This window comes from Pocillopora verrucosa, chromosome 3, assembly GCF_036669915.1.
Source record: "Pocillopora verrucosa isolate sample1 chromosome 3, ASM3666991v2, whole genome shotgun sequence".
Lineage (NCBI taxonomy): Eukaryota > Metazoa > Cnidaria > Anthozoa > Scleractinia > Pocilloporidae > Pocillopora > Pocillopora verrucosa.
Genome location: NC_089314.1, coordinates 11,666,540 through 11,689,248, shown reverse-complemented (window position 1 = coordinate 11,689,248; position 22,709 = coordinate 11,666,540). Strand labels below are relative to the sequence as shown.

At 37.2% G+C, this 22,709-nt stretch overlaps 1 protein-coding gene and 1 pseudogene across 2 annotated transcripts; both read left to right on the top strand.

The window, feature by feature from the left end:
• LOC131787831 (NLR family CARD domain-containing protein 4-like) overlaps positions 1 to 12,375 on the top strand; it is a 22,022-nt pseudogene extending 9,647 nt beyond the window's left edge.
• LOC136279914 (NLR family CARD domain-containing protein 4-like) lies at positions 9,811 to 22,709 on the top strand. Of its 2 annotated transcripts, none has more exons than XM_066164380.1 (7): positions 9,811 to 9,919; positions 12,269 to 12,353; positions 12,690 to 12,750; positions 14,972 to 15,238; positions 16,032 to 16,088; positions 16,549 to 18,923; positions 21,303 to 22,709. In XM_066164380.1, the coding sequence occupies exons 3-7, from the start codon at positions 12,747 to 12,749 to the stop codon at positions 21,447 to 21,449; spliced, it is 2,850 nt and encodes a 949-aa protein (XP_066020477.1). In that variant the 5' UTR covers positions 9,811 to 9,919; positions 12,269 to 12,353; positions 12,690 to 12,746; the 3' UTR covers positions 21,450 to 22,709. The 2 variants fall into 2 exon arrangements, with proteins under 2 accessions (XP_066020477.1, XP_066020478.1); XM_066164381.1 differs by having other exon boundaries at positions 12,690 to 12,781.

Genomic DNA, 22,709 nt, shown 5'->3' with positions numbered 1-22,709 from the left:
CGGTATGCGCCCTACTGTTTCCATCTTGTTACACTTATGTATACCTTGTATTCTCTGCATGAGCTTGTCTTGTAGGACTGTATGAAAGGTAGTCACTGAATGAATTAGTTTTTGTTCATCATATGATGTAATGTATATTTCTTGAACACTTCAGTTTATTTCTCTAACAAAGTAATCAGCATGGGCCCCACCATGGATATATTTGGATGATATCTAAATTTTAGTGAGCCTTGTGATGTAAGGCTACAAGGAACATTCCTCAATATAAAAGTTGTTTTAAAATGACTCACTCAAAAATTCTCTTGGCCTAATTTCTCTTCGTATAAAAAGTAACCATGGTAAATAAGTGTGAGTTCAATATCTTCAAGGGAGACTGTGTTTGACAGGTTAACTTCCTTGACTCTGAAATGTAAAATAATCTAACTCAGTATTGTATTGGTTGTTCTCTCAAAACTGTCAAGTGAGTGACAGTTAAGTTATAGTGCTACTGTGGCTGTACACTGTGCACGTTGTAAGATACTAACTCTATCTCCTGAGTTTTTATATATTGAGTCATTAAGGCTACTTTTTCAGTGATAAGTCCTGTTTTCAACCCTTGCGAAATGGCTTTTGGAATTCCTAGGAATTCCTAGGAAAATCCTAGGAATTCCTAGGAATAAAGGTGTGAATTTTCACGGTAAATTCGGACTGGGAATTCCTAGGAATTCCTAGGAATTCCTAGGAATTCCCAACCATAACAACTCTGGTTCTAAAAACGTAGAAATTCCTAGAAATTCCCAGAAATTCCCAGAAATTCCCAGAAATTCCCAGAAATTCCCAGAAATTCCCAGAAATTCCAAGTTTATAGCCAACAGGACTTGGAATTCCTAGGAATTCCTAGGAATTCCAACTCAGAGAACCAATGACTTTCCCTGAAAAGCTGTAAATCTAAAAAATTCCTAGGAATTACTGGGAATTTTAAGCAAAAATTTGAGGCTAATGATATAAAATAAATACTTAAAATTAAAAAAACCCAGCTAAAATTCAAGTATTCAATGAAATTTATTTAGAAGCTTAATTAAGGCTTACATGTAAAATATTTTTGATTAATTATTAACATCAATGTGTGGTAATATTAGGATGGAATTTGATTTATTTTTCTTTTCTTGAAAACGTCATACGGATTAATCCTCAATTACAGCTATTCATATAAAATAGTTCTAATCAATCATTAAATTTGGTTTGACACAAATTGTGAATAAAATCTGTTGATTCTTTTCCATAAAATACAATATCTTAAGTTATATTTATAGTTATATTCTTGGGAGTGAAGGGGCTAATTACAGACAAATAAAATTGATTTTTTGATTAAAATCTTGTTGTAACTGTAACAATAAATTAGAATGAAGTTATCCTAAACTGCAAACTTAGCTGCTGTTTGTGCTGTTTGTATTTTTTTTCCTGGGCTCACAATGAGTCGGCCTTGAATGAGGTTGTCAACAAGAACCTTGACCATTTTGTATCTGGATTCCTTGGCATCTGAATTTGAAAAAAAAAAAATATATTAAAATATGTATGTTTAAAGCTCAGACCAGGCTTTTAAGATGGCTATGAGGAAAAGGGCATTCATTGGATTCTCAAATGGAGAAATCTCTGTTATGGAGTTAGTACATCTCTCTCATGGATTTTACTAAAAAAGGGCTGAATACATTATTTTGTTTTTACCAAGGAGGGCTTCTTTATGTACTAAGGTTTGTTATGAATCTTGAATGTTCCCAAACGTGACTAGAGGAATCTTGAAACCTTACTGATAAGTTTATTTCATTGTAAAGCATAAGCTTAAGAAACTGCGGCATGCAAGTGACCGATTCGATTCTCAGAATTATTCTAGTTTCAGTTGCGCCGAGCGTTATGTAAGCTTAATTCAACCCGCTACATCTATTCTTTTATAAGATTTTGATCACAACGAATATCGCAATTTTTACTCACCACAAACTTTCAAAATCGTAGCTTTACAGATGGCCACTCGACCCTTGTTTGTACCGGTCCATATGTCAACTGTTGTCCCTTCTTTTAACTCCACGGCGCCAACGACTTTCTTCTCTTTTACAACACTCACGCTATTCTCGTTTTCCCATTGAACCACAATAAAAGCTATCTTTAGAAATGTTATATTAAGCAAAACAGTTGAGAAAAGCGATCAACCGATGAAAAGTACATTCAAAGATGAGCGCCAAATGGAGTCTTCTTTGTTTCCGATCACGGGCATGATCACGTGGATCTTTTAGGACTTGTCATTGGCTAGCAAAGTGAATCCGCTGGCTTGCCGATTGCAGTGTTAAGAGAAGCGCCCAACTTTATTCTGACTTCTCCGACCGGTTCTCTGCTTCTAGAAGATGGATAGCTTGGTGATATAAATAAAGATGTGAGCTCACTCTATGTAGAAATAATCGACAAGAATCGATCGTATTACAAATGCACGATTTGTGGCCGAAAGTTGTCGAGGAAACAAAGACTCGAAACTCACTTGAGTTGTGTTAATGGCAAAGGTGAGAAATATCACAAGCCAATCACAGTTTTGAATGCGACTACAAATCGTCTATTACCCTCATATTTATAAAAGAAGGATACCACATTCGGAAGTGTAAGAGATACATAGATGATCCCAGTGTACCAGTACCTAAATCTACAAAGCAAGCGTTCAGCAACACGTTCCAACACCGCCATCTCGATTCCTCAGTCAGTCGTTTCCACTGAACTTAAAGCAGTATTGACAACAGAGTAGAGTGCGTCTTACAAAGGAGAAACATTTGTACAAGAGACAGGAGTAGCTATATGCGATTACAGAGGTGCGTTGGAACTCTGGTCCACAAATAGTTATGCACTGCCCGAAGTATAAAACAATTTTGTTGATAGCTGACAGACAGAGAAGAACAACAAGTAAACTTAAGAGCTGTTATTATTGAAGTATGACTAGCACTTTTCATTTTTATATAAAGAAGGACTTGTAATTTGCACCAAAAATAAAGAGATGTAATATTTTTTTGGGAGATCCAGTGATTGGGACATTTAAGAAATTAAGTTATGAAAGGAAACTTTGTTGGTACTTCTCACTACTAACAAGTCTTGTTGACAAATATTTTCAGATCAGAGTTAATATGAATTATTTCGTATAAAACTTCAGATCAGAGTTTCAAATAAAGTAAATTGAAGACGTCATATAAAAGGTGTTTTTCCTCAAAGGGTACATTGACTACCTCTGTCTTGTCTGCATGCCAAATGTTTGCAAAGTGTGTGGATGATCCACAAGTATTGGAACTCTTACAAAAATGTTTTGTAAGAATAAAAACAGCAAAACAAATTACAGCAATTAGTCATGAAAATAGAGCAAAAAACTGAAAAAAAAATACTTCATCTTTTAGTACTCATAAACAAGGACTCGTGCGATGGCCTTCCATTCAGGCTTTTGGAGGTCATGCCTTATGTATGGTATTTTTTCATTACTTCCATTCGTCAGAGCTGTAAAACATTCCTGCCAGAAACACGTCATGACATCGAGGAGAACTTCCTTACCCCGTCCGGCCTCAGGTTCGCTCCTTGCATCTAGAAAAACCACATCAAAACTGTAGCTGAAAATTCTCGGGTTGCTAAATATTTTAATGACATCTTTTTTGACGTTGCTTCGATAAACAGTGACACGCTGTGATCGTTCGCCTGCCAATAAAGTGAAGTAGGAAGAGAATTTAATGCGACAGAAAACACTGTAATATTTACAGTCCAGTTATTTCATCCACACGCACAAACATACACACGCATACACACACGCACACACGCACACACCCACACACACACACACACGCACACACACACACACGCACACACGCACACGCAATCTCACACACTTTATTAATTTCCAATTAAATTTTACAGAAAAGGGCATGCCCGCAACTAGCAAAGACTAATCAAGGCGGGCCATGCCTTAATGGCCGAATTACAAAAAAGAAGTAGAACTAAAAGAAGTAGAACTAAAAGAAGTAGAAGGGAAAGAGACAGTATTGAATAACAACAAGAAAAACTGTTACATTGAACTAATTTATACTAACTAAAATAATAAGGTACAGCTTCTGTTTATAAAAGATGGTCAGGACAGATCAGAATAAGTATTACCAGGATTTTACATTTTGTATAGTCTCAGATAAATCTATATAAGAGTCTTGTGAACCTAATATGTTGAGTAAAATTTGTTTGAGTTTTCTTTTAAGTGCGTTTTTGGAAAGATTTCTTAATGCTTGAGGTATTGCATTCCACACTTTTACTCCTATTCGAGAGAAAGAATTGGCTTGAACGGATAGCCTAGAAGGTTTGGTATAGAGGTTATTGGAGGCAGATAGTGAAATTCAGTTCAGAGGTTTTGGATGGTCTGATAACGGAAACGATGACACCCTGGAAGACATGTTTCCCGTGCTGAAACAAAGCGAATAATTCTCAAAACCTGCACTGGCAAGTGGTTACACAAATATTATGGGAAATGATAATTTGTATGTGCAAGCTATTTAGTTGTCAATATATCCCCACCTAACCTTTTCTCTCAAACTATCATGACAGCTGCCATGTACTTAGGTTAAAAGTCATGGTTAGACCAAGTGTTATTCGTATCTTGGGATTTACTTTCAATGCCAGCCTCTCTTCAAGCTCTGGTCAATAATACTGACAAATACTTTTTTCATTGCAGGTCTATTTCTGAGCATGTGCCCAGCCAAGTGATGGTAGATGATGAGTAAGTATGAGAAACTTACTTGCGACTGATTCAAGAATTTATTAACTGAAAATAATTCCATTCATGAGAAATAATGTTAAATTTGTATTCAAAAGTACACTTTTTGTTAATAATTAACTCATTTGGGCATATTTTGAGAATCGGCAAAGCGAGAAAACCATTCCCTGATAACATCTAAATTATTGGTTTAAAGGTCAAATATGAAAAGTATTAAGTTCATAAAACTACGTTGTACAATATTTTCGATGAGACAGAAGCATTTCATTTCTTTCATTAGGGCCCCAGATAAAACAGTAGTACAAAGTAAATTTGAAGCTAAAGTAGTGGAAAGCAGAACAAGTTCAGAGGTTGGTTACTGAACTAGTGTAGCAAGGCATGAAAACTAAAGAATTTGGAATCAACCATTCATAGAAACACACCTTAAAGCCTTTAGTTAAGAGGTGCCATGGTCTAAGGCTAAGCACACTCGGCTTGGGTATCGAGAAGACCCGAGAAGAGGGAAACTAGGGAGAGAGGGAAATCAGTGTACTGGGAATAGTCTACTTATTATAGTAGGGTTTGGGAGGATGATGTCTTGAGACTTTACCCTCTGCTCCTGACTGTCATATTTGCCTGCACTGACTAGCTGCCTGGCTTCTATAATCCTCTATTCTAGGAAGCATACTGCCTTATACGAAGTTGAAAATATTTTGATGAATGTATCAATTCAGGAGAGTTGAACTTAGTTGCTAAATTTATAACGGAGGGAACAGTCACCATACATCGTCGAATTCGCCTCTGCTCAGCCAAAGTTTCGAATAAGTATTCCACGCAAAGGTTTACAAAATTTATGAAAAGTTAACGAAATAAAACAACTTGCCTCAAATATCGATCAAATATACACACAGATGAGCATTTTATTACTAATTAAAGGAAGTTGTTGCGTTGTTACTAGTTATTTAACATTTGTTATTTTTTCTACGGTGTACAACAGAAATACATTCACAAGGTGATGAACTGGCTTTAGAGGAGATAAATAATCCTACTGACCAAGGTATAATACATTGACAGCTACTTCTTTCGCAAGTGTTAAGTTTCAAAGAAGGCATTTTTTGGACAAAATTGTATGTCAAAAAGGCAATGTGACAGCTAAGACAATCATCAATGTAATTCTCGTAATTTCACTGAGCTGTTAATGTGAGTGTATGTGTGTGTGTGTGTGTGTGTGTGTGTGCGTGTGTGTGAATGCGGTGTTTTGTCTGAAAGAATCATGTAGATCATGCTTCGGTTCACAATATTGGATTGCTTGGATGAGCAGTGCAAGAGCATCACGAAGAGTGAAGTTTTCCGGTTCTTCACAAAGCGATCCTACCCAATCAAATACTGATGACATCGCGGAAGATGATGGAGATCTTCTTTCTTGTTTTCCCATGGTAACATACCGAACCTTTAATTTACTGTTACAAAACACTCAGTAGGTTCAAGTGGAACTCTAGCCATACAAGCCTCTCTAAGGTCTGTTTTCCGCCTCAGACTTTGCATTTCTTTCTTTAGAGCATCCTCTTGGAAAATTTGGCAATACAATGATTTCTAACATGTGCTAACGTCTGTAAGTGTTTTCTTTTTGACATAAGATCAACCACAAATGAGCTTCTATTGGCTTGAGTAGCAGTAAAAATTACACAGATAATTTCAAGGCTTGGTATTTGTGTTTCACTGTCGATCGGTGGCTTAGCATTCTAAGCTCCCCTCACTCGAGTACTTATCTTTACACATAGTCATGAAAAACACAATTTTCTTCAGATAAATGTCATACCATCATTTGAATAAGGAGCTCAAGCAGGGGCCGATTCTAGCGTCCTGCTATTGTCGTATGGCACTCAACTGACCAAGTAATGCTGCCAAGTAGTGTTGACGGGCCTGTGCGACTCCTGCCACTCGCAAAAGATTTAAAATCTTTTTTTCCAGAATTTTAAGAGCTCTTACCCGATTATCTTTTCACTACTTTCCTTACATATTGCTCATTAAGCCAGTTAGTTTTGAATAAGGTGCCATTTCTCCATTAGTGCTATCAAGGTTAGTAAAAACGTATAGCTAAAAAAAAGATGTTAAAAAGTGGTGACGGGCCTACGCGACTCCTGCCATTCGCAAGCAATTTTGAATCTTCCACCTTCAGACAAATAGGTTTGTTTGACCCAAATATCTTTGCAGGCCCGTAGACAAGTTTTAGCGCAAGGGGGGCGCGTTTGAGGATGGACGGGCGCCAGAGGTGCAAGATTTGGGGGGAAGGGGTCCGGGAGCATGTTCCCCAGAAAAAATTAAAGGAAATTAGGTTGTGTGAGAATGCATTTTGTGCCTTTTGAGAACTGTTTGAAGGCCTATTTTTGTAACATATTCTCTCTTGAATCGCCGGTATCAAGTAAACGGACTGTTGTGGCCCATGGGGGAAGGGGATGTGCATACGCACCCGTCGTACTCCCTCCCGACAGAGACAGCTTTGTCTTGTTAAAGAGGGGTAACGGGCCTGCGTGACTCGACATTCGCAAGACATTTTGAATCTCCTTTCTTCAGAGTTAAGCCTTGACCAGGATATCTTTTGATGACATTCCCTTACGACGTGATAATAGGAATGGCTTCGAATACTATACTACAAAGCAGTTGCATTATACGATAAGATCTGGTTTTTTTCCTATGCTTGCTGTCATGCCGGGAGCGAATTTGGGCCAATCTTGCTACTGAACTTATAGCCTAGGGTGTACTAGGGTTCTTTGATTGAGTGTTCCGCATATAAGAATAATTTCACGTAAGTATTTGCGCACCAAGAAATGATGCGAATATTTGAAAAAGAAGCCGTCATCTGTGAATTGCGGTGAACACTACGCGCAGGCTGTAAGCTGGCTAGCCCACAATCTGTGATCTCAATGTTTTTTTAGGACTCTGCGTAAAATGAATGGTCATGGATAGGATTATTGCTTGTTATCAATTGACTGACGCTGCTAATTCTTAACATAACTGTGTATAACAAAAACCATCATTTAAAACGCCCTGGGAATTATCTGCAAGTATTAACCAGATTACGTTTCTTGTCTTTCCAATAGTGACTCGTTTTGTCCCTGTTTATTCTTCTTCAAAATAAGGTGGGATGTCTTCCTATCTTTCTCCATTTCACGCCAAAAACAAAGGCAATGCAAGAGGCACCGGCCTAACGATTAATTGCATTTGGCACGCAAACACTGGTGTGACGCACCTTAACAGACCTATAACATGACAGTAGGTAACAAGAGACTGACTGTTGAGGAATGATCATGAAACACATTTAATGTTTTATTGACTTGTCAGAGGTTTATTGGCAAAATAGTGAGGTTGGACAGATCACAAAACAGTCACGCTATCCTGGTCACGATGCCTCTGTTGAAAAAATCAAAGCGAAAAAACGTCGCTACGTCGAAATTAAAAATGATTGTCGCTGTCGCAAAATGTTGCTCTTTTTCGGTCATTTTTTGTTGGCTATCAGAACAAATATTCCAAGTCGCCTAAAGGGAAGTGTACCTATACATTTTACGATAAGATGGTCAAGCGAAGTCGACCATAAACTGGGGCACCATCAGCGATCAATTTGAACCTCTACTGTACCAATTCAAATTGTTTAGACTTGGAATGTCTACTCTTCGCGGAAGTCCGATTTTTCCAATCATTCGGATGATTTTAGACCGAATTGGACTCCAATCGCTTCTTTTATCATTACAAATTGTTTGTTTGTTCGTAAAGAGGCGAAAAAAAGGCAACTGCATGATCGCGTGACGCTATGGATCTTGTCCAGTTGTTAGTCACGCAATCGTTCCCCTTTCCCTATTACCATGATTCTTTAGATGTCACGTGGCGTTTAAAGTGGAAACAAAACCACTATTTAATGGATGGGTTCATGTGATGTGAGAATGTTCGTGAACTTATTGACGGCAGTCATAACGGACGGTGGTTCCTTTTCAGCTTTGAGACATCTTGCCGATCATTTACAAGAGTCAACATCTCGATCAGGAAGTTGATGTCTGAAGGTCGGTATACTTCGACTACTTCCTGCATGATTCAAGGTTGTAATTACGGCAAGATTTTCCCCAAACTGAACAATTTTTGAGCGAGTAAATGGTAGTTAAAAAACAGAGGTTTTGCAAATTCAAGAGAGAGGCCTCACTAAAATATTTTTATTTGTGTAAAGATAACGGTGATTTAAAAGGCTTCCAAACAAACTAAAACTTTTTAAACTCGTATGTGTCACAATCTGACATCTGCCAATTAGAAAGCACGTAAGAAAAAAAGCGCATGTACTCTTTTGAAAAATAAAAATAAGAAAAAAAAAATGACAAAAGACGAAATTGAACGGACTCGCAAAGACTTACCGAAAGCGTATTTGTAGTTGGACTGAAAACTTCGCTCACCGTTTTACAACGAATGAATTGTTTGAGAGGATGCAAATATTAAATGAATAAAAATTACATCGATTAATTCAACTGTCAACAAATACCTCACAGTTTTAACTTCCTGAGTTACTTTCGTGAAGGATTAAAGTCAATTACAAACGGTTTTTATGCCGCGTGTCAACCAATTTACTAATGACACATTTACTACCATAAATTCATTTCGAAAACAATTTTTGCTGGCGACAAAAGTGATTTGAGAGAGAGAAAGAGAGAGAGAGAGAAAAGTTATTAATCGGTTTGATTTGCTAAAAAAAACCTTCCTGAAAATATTCCCAGCCGGCAAAACGAAACATAATATGAAAAATGGCGCAGATGAAATACAGGTAAAGAAATGATCCTTGCATTGAGCTCGGGTCAAAGATAAAACTTAAGGAAAGAGGCATTTAAGACTTCCGGCTACAACAGCACTTAGATTTTTCGGTTTTTCTTCCAGGTTGTTTGTTTGAATCAAGGTTTACAAAAAAATTTAAAAAAAAAATTTTTTACAAATTTTAAAAAAGAAAAAAAGTATGATCACGTGACTCTCGCGTTTTTCTCCCAGGCGTTTGTTATCGCGTTCTGCAGACAGATGTTCCAAACAACACGTGACTTGCAGGTGTGAACGCGGAGTGCGTTTTGGATTGTTGACGAGCTTCTTAATCGTTTGCTTTTCAGCTTGGAAGACATCTTGCTGAACACTCACAAGACGGATCAGGATCTCGGGAAAACGGTAAGTTGACGTCCTGAGGATTTTTTGGTCTTCTTCTTGGTACACATGTGAGTGGAGCGTAGTTGGATTCCCGAAAATATTACCGAATTTCCGCTTCATCAAAGCACGATTCAAGTCAAGCTTGTTATGTTAACAAGGAAGAAGTACTTCTGTCTTCAGTTTGTGCTCAGTAGAGTGGAAATTTTTTCGTTATCCACCACAAACTGCAGCAAATTATATTTTGTCCCCACAAGGTTGTGTTAAAATCAAATATCACGCTGTAGCTTACAAATTTGCTAACAGAGCAAGTTAAGTTCGCTTGGTAATTAATCTTTAACATGTTTCGCTTTGAATCCCCCCCATAACGAAGACAATAGAATGGAAATATAAACAAGATCTATTAAAGACAAAGTAGAATCAAGACTCTGGCCATTGCCATCGATTATATTTTCAGATATTAAGTTCTGTTCATCAAATCTCTCGATGTTCATTTGGACCTTCATTCAAAAGTCGCAGAATGGCCTTGCTCTTCGATATTTTGCGATATTATTTTTACCAATCGAAATGCAAATCTCTGATTATTCTCCGAGGAAATCGGAGGCTGAGTTAGCTTGTACGCTGTCTAAGATCAAAATTACTAAAAACAGTTTCCCCTATTTTCCCCCTCTCTATTAGTTTTAAAGCTGTGGAATAAACAAAACTCCCTCCCTTATTAATTTAGGTGTAGAAGGTCTTTTTGTTCAGATGGGAAAAATAATCCCTTAAATGTTTAACATTCATTAATGGGAAGCACGCACATTAAATTTTAATCTGCTGTGATGTGCACTAACTTCAATAAACCATGCACTGCATGTACAGAAACGTTTTGAAGAACCTTGATGCAGATCAAAAGAGGGGTAACACTAGTTTGAATATTAAGACTCCTTCGACTTCAACTCTAGTTTTGAATCCATCACATATCTGTGCCTAGTTCTCGTTCAAAGCTCCGTCAAGCTGCCATGTGAGGTAGATGAAGATTTTATTTCAGGGCGTGAAATTGCGCCTAATACAGGTGTCAGTGCAACTAAATTTTTCACTTAAGTAACCAAATCCTGAAAATTAGTCGCCAAATTGGTGATTAGAATGTTTCACCGTAACCTTACCAAGAGATATAGTGAATTAAAAAGATTTTCAAAGACAAATTCGCAGGAAACTTCCTTGTTAAGTTTGTTTCCAAAATGCAGCACATGCATCTCAATCGATAACCAGATGCCGTCTTGGATTTAGGTGAGCATAATAAATACCTAATAAACAGGCTGAAAGAAGGTGGAATTTTTAAGCAATTTCTAAATCTTTAATCATTTTTGTGCTATCAGGCTAATGCCTGGCTCATGTCAGGCTCCTTTTCCTGTTCTGAACAATTTTTTATGTCCAGCTTGTGTCAGGCTGAATTACTGCAGCTCTAGTCAGCCTGAGTGTCAGGCTCTAATGCCTGGTTGATTACTGCTCATTTTATGCTGTGTCAGGTTCTTGTTAGGCTCTCTATTGCTCTGTCCAGTTCAGCTCTTGTCCGGTTGATGTTAGGCCCATGTCTGGCTCAAGTGTCTGGCTTTATTCAGGCTCTAGTCCAGCCAGACATTTCCCCACAAGCATAATCTTGAGACAATGAAGTTTCATTGTTCAGTAATCCACTAGTCATCAACAACTATGTGTCCGGCTCTAATGTTTCTTTATGATTTATAACTTTTAAGGTACACAATCCTCTTTATTTTGGATAAAAATTACTTTTTAATACCACATCATGTATGAAAGGCAAAAGTATTGAAACATGCTGCTTACAGTTTCTTTAAGAGCCATCAAAAAAGTCCATTGACTGAATTAAGAATTGGCGAGCTTGTGACTTAAAAATGTTTGTGATGATATCATGAAAAGTACCAGTAGTCAACCACCTCAGGCAATCTTCCATGGGGCAACATAACCACACACTAGGGTGACATGACTATAACTCTTGGGGACATGGTAAACACAACTTGAGGTAGATGTAGCTGCAACATTTCCCTTATGGAAACCAGAAATCTGCAGCAACAAAAGACTGTGCTGGAAGTTAAATAACTGATCAGAATTAACTTTTAATACTCTTTTGTTGTTCAAAATGAAGGTTTAAATGTCATCACAATAATATTTGAGTGTTTTAGGTTATGGTTTCACAGCACAGTAAGGTTCATATTAAGAGTAAGCTTGAAATACAAGTGTAAAAGATCTGCAAAACAACAGCTTTGCACTCATCTTACTATAAATTTTTTTACAATGACGTAGCCAGTTTTCACTAAGCTCAGCTCTACAATACTGATTTTGTGTACTAAAACATTAAATATTTTTTTGTCTCAACAGAATTAACCAGGCTGGCGAGGATCACTGCTGTGATTGAGCTCATCATACTGAAAGTGGACTTACAGCAAGAAGTATTTTTTTACAGGTTGGTCAGATTTTCTGTTTGAAATTTTTATTAAACTAACTAAAGGAAGAATATGCATTTAACCACTATCTTTAATATAATTTTAAACAAAGACTTTCACTTATCAAAATAATGTGATTGCATAAATTTGTAATGGATGTAATGTCCATGGATTGAAAAGCAATACTGTGTTCTCCAAATGCAACCATGCTCATTTAACGTGATTGCAATAATTATGCGCAATATAGAATGTGCAGTGCAAAACCAAGGAATAACCTTAATATGACATCTTAGGGATTAACCGAGGCATGTTTTTCTTGCTGAGTGGCCTGTTAATAAAAATAATTTCTTTCCCAGCAAATTAAAAGAGGGCAGGATCATCAGTTCCTCAATGTGGAAATAGATTTTTCCAACATGGGTGAGTTTTATGTGTTGGCAAATGAACTGAGGTGAATAGCATAATTGTTAGTTCTTAAGTTTGAATTCATATATTCGTGTGGGTCTGTATTGTATTAATTGTTTGGTCTGTAGTGTATTGTTTAGTCTGTAGTGTATTGTTTGGTCTGTAGTGTGTTGTTTGGTCTGTAGTGTATTGTTTGGTCTGCAGTGTATTGTTTGGTCAGTAGTGTACTGTTTGGTCTGTAGTGTGCTGTTTGGTCTGTGCTGTACTGTTTGGTTAGTAGTGTACTCTTTGGTCTGTAGTGTATTGTTTGGTCTGTGCTTTACTGTTAAGTCAGTAGTATACTCTTTGGTCTAGTGTATTGTTTGTTCTGTAGTGTACTGTTTGGTCTGTCGTGTATTGTTTTACTTTGTAGTGTACTGTTTGGTCTGTAGTGTATTGTTTTACTTTGTAGTGTACTGTTTGGTCTGTAGTGTACTGTTTGGTCTGTAGTGTATTGTTTTACTTTGTAGTGTATTGTTTTACTTTGTAGTGTACTGTTTGGTTTGTAGTGTATTACTTGGTCTGTAGTGTATTGTTTGGCATGCAGTGTATTATTTGGTCTATAGTGTACTGTTTCGTCTGTAGTGTATTGTTTGGTCTGTTGTGTATTGTTTGCTCTGTAGTGTATTGTTTGCTCCGTAGTGTATTGTTTGGTGACTATAGTGTATTGTTTGGTCTGTAGTGCATTGTTTGGTCTGTAGTGTACTGTTTGGTCTGTAGTGTACTGTTTGGTCTGTAGTGTATTGTTTGGCATGCAGTGTATTATTTGGTCTATAGTGTATTATTTGGTCTGTATTAGTGTATTGTTTGGTTTACAGTGTATTGTTTGGTCTGTAGTTTATTGTTTGGCATGCAGTGTATTGTTTGGTCTATAGTGTACTGTTTCGTCTGTAGTGAATTATTTGGTCTGTAGTGTGTTGTTTGGTCTGTAGTGTATTGTTTGGTCTGTAGTGCATTGTTTGGTCTGTAGTGTACTGTTTGGTCTGTAGTGTACTGTTTGGTCTGTAGTGTAGTGTTTGGCCTGTGTTGTATTGCTTGGTCTGTAGCATAATGTTTGGTCTGTAGTGTACTGTTTGGTCTGTAGTGTATTGTTTGGTCTGTAGTGTATTATTTGGTCTGTAGTTTACTGTTTGGTGTGTAGTGTATTGTTTGGTCTGCAGTGTATTGTCTGGTCTCTAGTTTACTGTTTGGTTTGTAGTGCATTATTTGGTCTGTAATGTATTGTTTGGTCTGTAGTGTACTGTTTGGTCTGTAGTGTATTGTTTGGTCTGTAGTGTATTGTTTGGTCTGTAGTGTACAGTTTGGCCTGTAGTGTATTATTTGGTCTGTATTAGTGTATTGTTTGGTTTACAGTGTATTGTTTGGTCTGTAGTTTATTGTTTGGCATGCAGTGTATTGTTTGGTCTATAGTGTACTGTTTCGTCTGTAGTGAATTATTTGGTCTGTAGTGTACTGTTTGGTCTGTAATGTATTATTTAGTCAGTAGTGTATTGTTTGGTCTGTAGTGTACTGTTTGGTCTATAGTGTACTGTTTGGTCTGTAGTGTATTGTGTGGTCTGTAGCGTACTTTTTGGTCTGTAGTGTACTGTTTTGTCTGTAGTGTATTTGGTCTGTAATTTACTGTTTGGTGTGTAGTGTATTGTTTTGTCTAGAGTGTATTCTTTGGTCTGTAGTCACTGTTTGGTCTGTAGTGTATTGTTTGGTCTGCGGTACACATTGTTTGGTCTGTAGTGTACTGTTTGTTCTGTACTGTACTGTTTTGTTTCTAGTTTATTGTTTGGTCTGTAGTGTACGGTTTGGTCTGTAGTGTTCTATTTGTTCTGTAATGTATCATTTGGTCTGTAGCGTATTGTTCAGTCTTTAGCATATTGTTTGGTCCGTAGCAGATTGTGCAGTCACTTGCTGGTCTTGTATGTATGTGTTTTATAAATGTGCTGGAAGCGAATTACCAAAACTGAATCAAAGACATGAGTTATGATGTATGATCATACGCTGACCAATCAGAACAGCTCTTGGATCAGGAATGTTACATGTTTGCCACCAATTCCACAGGCTCTGCTTATGTATGTTGCGCTGGGTCAAAGATAATGACGTTGACGTCAATTCAACATACAGGAGCTTAATTTTCTTTCTGCAAAGGGGTTTACCAGCTATCCCCTCATCTTGATACTTTGCTGTGATGTCTTTATGTTTTTAGTTAAGCAAGGAGTTACCAGCGACAAAGATTTAGGTTGGCTTTCGCAGAAACTTGAAAATTGGAAGGCAGTCGGGCGTTGTCTAGGAATTGAGGAAACAAGATTTACGGCGTTTGAGGATGAAAATAGGGAATTCTTTGAAAAAATCTACAAAATGTTGCTACATTGGAAAGAAAAGAATGGTTCAACTGCAACATACGCGATCCTACATGATGCACTGTGTCATCCATCGGTTAATCGCACAGATTTAGCTGAGCAACTTATCACTGGTAATATATCACTCATCTTGCAATACAATAAAAATACAATTACATACAAGTACAGTGCCTAAATTTACAGACACCATGCTTTTTGGCCACCGTATCTTCAGTGTTCATTTAGAATATCGTTATCAGCTGACGAGAACATGAAGACCAACAGTGGAATTAAATATATATTAGAAAACTGAAAAACATAATTATGCATTCTTTGTTTTCAATCGCTTTGCTGAGAAAAAGAACTTTCAAAAAGTCTGAGTAGCTTTAATGGTAGCTTTAATTCCAATTTTGAAGTCATGGATAGCGTTCTAAAATTCCAGATTAGAGAGGGTTAATAAGAAATTACTCCCTTCTGTATCTTCACTGTATTTAATAAGTCTTAAATCTATTTTCTTTGTCCCAGATTGTAGGTATTACAAATCGCTGATTAAACACACTTATCAACTACCCCCTCCCCCTGCCCTCCTAATTATTGTTTTCGTGTCCAGACTCTTGTGTGCAGTAAGATGAACCCAATTTTTCTTTGTTTACCTTTCTATGAAATACTTCACTATTACTGACCAGTTTAACACTTTGTTGAGATCTAAATCTTAGCTTTTATTCCGTTCCAATGAATTTCAATTCTTGATGTCCATCAATTTCCTCTTCTCTCTTTTAAACTGTGATCAGGCTCATATGAGATTTTCATCTCCAATCAGCACTTATTTCGACTCCTGCTTGTTACCCATTTCACAAATGTAGTGAAGTGTGTTTTAATGCTCGTTACATTTTGACTTTCCTTTCCCTTTTGCAAACATTTCAACAGATGAGGAGAGTTATAAAAGTGATGATCCTTCAGAAAATAAACGTAGAAGGCTTGCAGGTATTGTAATTATCTAGCGAAGAAATTTTATATTAAGCTTACGTTTTAATAACTTATATGATAATTATAGTAATGGAGTGTCTGAGCGCGGAATCCAAAGGTCGGAGGTTCTATTCTTGGGGAGAATTTGATTTTTTTTTGTCCAACGCTCGTGGCAAGACAATAAAAGTTATTTCCTTATTCTTTTATCATAACAATTTATTATTCTTGTCCTGGTTTACTTCAGCTGCTTCAAAGCCGAAAATTAATGATGGATCATAAAATGAAAATAAGATATTGTTTTGGAGCTTCTCCCCTCGCACTTAACTCGGACTTTGCACTCGCCCTACCCTTTCCTCCATTTGACTGAAAAACGCCTGCATCTGTTGTGCAGGCTGGAGTTCCTGTGGTTTTGAAAACTTGGTCTCGTATGCTTACTCATCCCAGCAATAAAAAAAGTTTTTTTTTCTCTATTTTTCAGAACCGTTGAATGTTGAGAAGTGCCAAGAGAAGCTAAAATCTTATTATGACACCTTCAGTAAGGTGAAAATCGTTCCATGGGACGAAAGCTCTTCCATTGAGATTAATGAGATCTACACACCTTTGAATTGGATGAGAGATCACAGGAAGCCCAGGGGAATGACACAAGAGGAACTTGAAGACTATACCAACATGTTCAAGGGAAAACCAACACGAATGCTTGTTTATGGTCGGCCAGGAATTGGCAAGACTACATTTTGTAAGAAGGCTGCATATGATTGGTCGAAAGCCTTAAGAGAAATCCTAATGAACTTTTGCATTTTGCTTCTGATTAAGTTGAGAGATGTGTGTGACGTGGGAAACATCCGCGACGTTTTACGTGCGTCTAAATTGCTGGCCAGTGATGGTCCGATCTCAGTTGATAGTCTCTATGATTACATAAGTGATAATCAAGATAAAGTGCTTCTTATTTTGGATGGCTACGATGAGTACTGCTGTGCAAAAGAACACTCACCCATACTTGAAATTTGGAAGGGCGAGCAACTAAGAGACTGTCATGTTATTGTCACCACGCGTCAACTTGAATGTGACGAGTTAAGAAGCCCCAGCCACATTCAGTTAGAAATTCAAGGTTTCAAAAGCTGGGAACGAAAAAGAACCTATGCGAGAAAATTTTTGGCAAGTGAGCAAGATTGTGACAAGTTCATGTCCTACCTGAAAGAAAAAGATCTCTATGACTTGGCAGAAATACCTCTCCTCCTGCTGATGCTGTGTATTTTGTGGGAAGAGAAACATCACGAAGGACTGCCAAAATCACGGGCCGACATATTCACACAATTCATTCAAACCATGCTAGATCACAAAGGTGAAATTCAACAGCCTAAGCCATTTCAGAAAGTGACCTCCACAGAAGCCAGAGAAGACCTGAGTAATCTTGGAAAGGTTGCCTTTGAGGCACTTCTGGAAAACCATCATTATGTACGCTGCAGCGAACTCCCTGACAATATTTCAAGCAGTTTTCAAAAATTACGTGAAGTTGGGCTTTTCCAGATTGTCAATGTTACGAGTCTCAATCCTGAGAAAGGGGCCTATTTCATTCACAAATCCGTACAGGAGTTCCTTGCAGCCTGGCACATTAAGGAGGAAGTGTTGTCTATTAAAGGAGAAACTACGCCTAGCCTTTCCAAAGTTGAATCATTTGAAAAGATCAAGAAGATGAAGGAAGTTCTGAAATTTGCTTGTGAACTGTCAACAGAAGCCGCATGCACAGTTTTCTATCATGTAGGGTCTGTTGGAAACAAGGAATCTTTGCCAAAATGTGATTTTATTAAGCTGCTTTTGGAGGGTGGACAACTGTTGCTTGAAGATCAAGAGCTTTATCTAGAGCTTATCTCGCATAGCTACTTTTGTTGTTCTGCTGAGAAGAGGCAACATCTCTGGTCAGTGTTTCCCTCTTACACTGGAGATGTTTTGTCTCTTGAGTCTAACCAGCTGAACATTACTGTAAATGAACATTTACTGAAATCTGGCCTGATACCCGGCTTTATCTTTTTTCCTTCCGACGAAGAGCCTTCAGAGAAAAGCTATCAAGACTTGATCACTGTAGCGGAAGACACAGATGCTGTCTTTTTGAGCTGTTCGGGCGAAAAGAAAGCCGCAGATTTGCTGAAGAAGTTCCCACGTCGTTCTTTGAAAGAGTTCTTCTTAAAGAGAGAGAGAAAAACCATTGTTTATGTTCATGGTATAAGGAAACATAGTAAAGGTGGCACTTTTCCAACTGAAATGCTGCGAGAGCTCATTTTGCCAACAGTAAACTCTATTCAGGTGAAGCGTGTTGGTGATCCGTTGAATGAAGATGACAACGAAACAGCTTCGTGTTTGACTAAGAACACTGACAGTATCACTGGTCCGACTCCTCAGAGCCTTTCCTGTGTGAAGGATATTGATATTGTCCACATAGAAAGGCAAGAGATGAAGATGCTGGCTGATTTCTTACCACTTTTCACTGCTCTGCAAGACATAAGTATTATTGGGAAACCCTTTGAAATCATGGATGCTCGGTTGACAGAGACCCTGGTGTCTCATATCATCTTCACTGACAGACTTGTTGCATTACAATTTCATGGGATCAATTTAACAGCCAAACCTGCCGCAGTTATCGCCAGATCTCTGCACCAGGCTCCTAGCCTGCTCGTTCTGGACTTGTCACATAACCCTCTTGGTGAAGGAGTAAGTGTTCTCATTCAACATCTCAGCTGTGTTCCTCACCTGGAGGATTTGTACTTTTCTCATGTCAAAATGACAAAGCAACAAGTGAATGATTTGACTACAGCTGTACGTCAGTTTAACCTTAACTGGTTGGACACAGAATACCACGTAAGTTTTGTGATCTTAGTTTGCATATGTAGTCACTATTCATGTCTATTCTGTTCAATTTACTGTGGTGTTGTGTTAAGAATTTTCATGCCCTTGGTTTCGCGGAACAAGTGTGATATTTCCTTTGCTTTTATAGTACAAGAGTAAAGTTTATCTCATGAAGAGTCACCACCAGTCGGTTCGAATTAGTTTTAGACATGTAATTTGTAATTACACTAAATTCTTTCATGCAACATGTGTAAATACTACGGTGTGCAGTTGTATTTTTATTTCATGGTTTACATCGCTGTCGCTTGTTCGCATTTACTTCTTGCTGTGTTTCTGGAAGAACTGGCGCGAGTCTGGAACACCTTACATTAGTTTCTCAGCATTTAAAATCACAGTTAGCCCGCAAAAAAATAAGAACACATTAAATTTTGAAAGGATGCCAAAATAAGAGAGGAAATCCAAAGCGAAGCAAATATTGTGGCTTTTTGATGATTTTAATGATTTCAAGAAAAAGGTTATACATCCCGAATTACTGGAAAGGCTTTCATACATATGAACATTATACAGTCATTCTTCGTGGCTACCATTTAATCTGTTAAACTTGCAAGCAAGTCATTTTTTCAGTTAAATGAGAACCAATTTAAATAAGGTTGTTTACATTTGAGAAAGGCTGAAGTCTTAAGTCTGTAGTCTGTAGTTTGTTTTTGAGGGTCTGAGACAATATTATTTTGAGTATTTACAGTGGAAACACAGAAACTGGATACACTCCATTCCTAATTTCATCCCATTAACCTCGATAAATCTATTCCTTTTATAATTAGGACCAGAGAAAAAGGAGAAAATAAATTAAAACCAAAGTGCCATGTGTTACCACTCTGTGCACAGGAATGTGAGGATGGCTGCTTGTTTTCAGATATTAATGACAGAAAGTTAATTTCAGTCTTTGGAAGAGATCAAGGAGTTACTCTCAACACCTGTCTTAAAATTTAGGAAATCTGCTAGTACTGGTTTTCAAGTTTTGTTTAGTTGTGTAGCTATTTTTTTTCCTTCGGAAAGTGGTCTTGATTTCTGTGAGAGAAACAGGAACCGTGGAAGCAAACAATTGCTTGTACTTACCATGAGCTGAGCATCTCTCTGTAAGAAATGATTTGAGACCTTAATTTTTTCACTTCGTTTTATTTACAACTCTTAGGAGTTGTTAAACAATGTCATACTTGAAAGCTGAAGCTTCTCTCTGATGGAGGAAAAGCTAAACTTCAAAGGAAATGTGGGATGTTTCTGGACGCTCTGAGAAAAAAATTTTAATACCCGAGTATTCCCCTAGAAAGAGCTTCTGGAATAGTATTTGGGAGTTTTGTAGTCAAGGAAGGTTAGCATAAATCTGTAATTTTTATTTGATTGATTAACTCAGTGGTTTACTATATCAATTAGGTTTTGAAAAAATGCTGTAAAGGCACCACAGAATTTTTTCCCTTAAACTTCCTTTCACACAGATCTTCCTTTTCTCCCTCTGGTCCTAACCAGAAGTTACCAGGAACATTGTCGATTAGAAAAGAAATGACCAAGGGCTTCCACTTGAAAAGTAGTAGAGAAAGAATGCTACCACTGTAAGAGAGATACTGGTTCAAATTTTGCAGGCAGAGATTCTCTAATGTCAATGGTTTGCAGTTACTTTGATCAATTATGTTTTTATCCTACTCTATCCAGAGAATTTCTTGTTAATCAGCCTGTGTAAAAACAGTAATGAAGGTTACATCTGTCTGAATCAAACTTGCCCTAACTGGTGATATGTCTTTACATTTCTTATAGTAACTTACTAAGCAGACTGCTAAGCTGATGAGCTGCTGAACTACAAAAATATTGCAGCATTTGAAACGCTCACAAATTATGTCCACTTTTGCAGTTTCCTAAGTTTGAAAATTAGTACTAGCTGTGGATGAGCCACTAAGTAAATAATCATAACCTTTAAAGAGGAGACATCAGTAGTTCCTCATTTTTACATGAACTACTGAGCCTTTTCTTTAAAAGTTTACCTTAAGATGTATTCTCTGCATGGGCTTGTCAAGTCAAGTACCTATAAGACTCTAGGAGAGGTGGTCACTTCGATGTTATGTATATTTTTTGAACACTGCAGCTTATTTCTCTTATGACATAATCAGTATGGTCCTCACCATGGATGTAATTGGAATATATCTAAATTTTGGTGAGCCTTGTGATGTTTGCTTACATGGAACGTTCCTTAATATAAAAGTTGTTTTAAATTAACTCAGTCAAACATACTCGGAGCATAATTTCTCTTTGTATAAAAAGTAACCAAGGCAAACAAGTTGGAGTTCAGGTGTATGTTATTTGACAAGATAATGTTGAGTATTGGTTTGTAATTTATCACAGGATCACAAAGGGAATGTCAAACCTGAAGAAGATTGGCCAACAGATGAAAACTGGAGAGATCATAGGAGCAAATTGCATGGATCAGAAGAAGAGTCAGATACTGACTCCGGTGATGAGGAAGAGCCTGAGTCCTGCCTGGAAACGTAACTGACCAGGACTGGCTCTGTAGATTGCCTGAAACTAAGGAAACTTACCATTGGTCAGAGCAGTCCATCCATTGATAGAATTCCTTCAGATCTGTTCAGTGAGAGAAGTCAATACCTAAGTTGTATCCATTGTCTTGAACAAAATTTGAAAACAAGTTTAGGAAACCCGATTAAGCAAAGCACATTTCAAGATGATAGGTTGGTCTGGTAGGTTTCTGACTAATGGTAAGAGACTTCAGTGTTATGATCAAACATACAAACAATCAACGGTTGGATAAAAGATAAGCAAATATATTTTTAAAATCACCTAGCTTAGGTAAATTGATACCTTCACTAACGTGGGAACTCCCTTCCACAACATTATTGAGAACATGTGAGAGTTTTCTTTGGAGTCAGAGTGTCTTGTCCTTGAAATTGATTGTTGGATTTGGATATATTTTGATGTTAGGTTACTTTTCAATGTCCAATATTGTTGATTGTAGTTTTGACTTACAGCTTTGAGTTTCAAAATTTGGTTTTCATGTTGTTGAGTTAGAGACAGGTATTTTTTGTCATTTTTTTAGTTTATTAGGCTTGGTCATTAGCTGCCTAGGCAAGCAATTAATTCATTAGGCTGACTGTCATTTCTTTTGATACTAGTGTAAGAAGTCCTCAATGCAACAATTCTTCATAAAATCATAGATGTTTTAATGTGGCAAAGAGCAAAACTTCAACTATACATTGAAGTCTTCACTAAAAGCAAAAAAAAATGTGAATATCAATTTCATGATTTAGGATCAATATTTTTTTTATTTTCATGGCATTCAACATACGCTGTGAATGAATTTAGCTGTTTGTTAATTCGGGACAGGCTTCTGCCTGCCTAAATTTTCTCCATTTGAGATTAATGTAAATAGTGTACCGTGGTTGACATTCAGTCGTCAGAGCTTTCAAGAGTCAGTTGAGTTTGGTGGAAGAAGGGAAACTGTGTTTGACAAGTATTTCCATAACTCTGAAATGTAAAATAATTTTACATAGTATTGTAGTGGTTGTACTCTCAAAATTGTCAAGTGAGTGACAGTTAAGTTATAGTTATATTATATCTTTCTTATTTGAGAAACTGGAATTGTTCCTTAGGTGACATGTGCTATTTGGCTGCATGCACACGGTACACATTGTGAAATACTGACTCTATCTCCTGATATTCATATATTAAGTATTTTAAAGTGCCTATGCATTTCCAGGTTGATAGCTTTATAAAAATTAGAAACATTCGACCTTA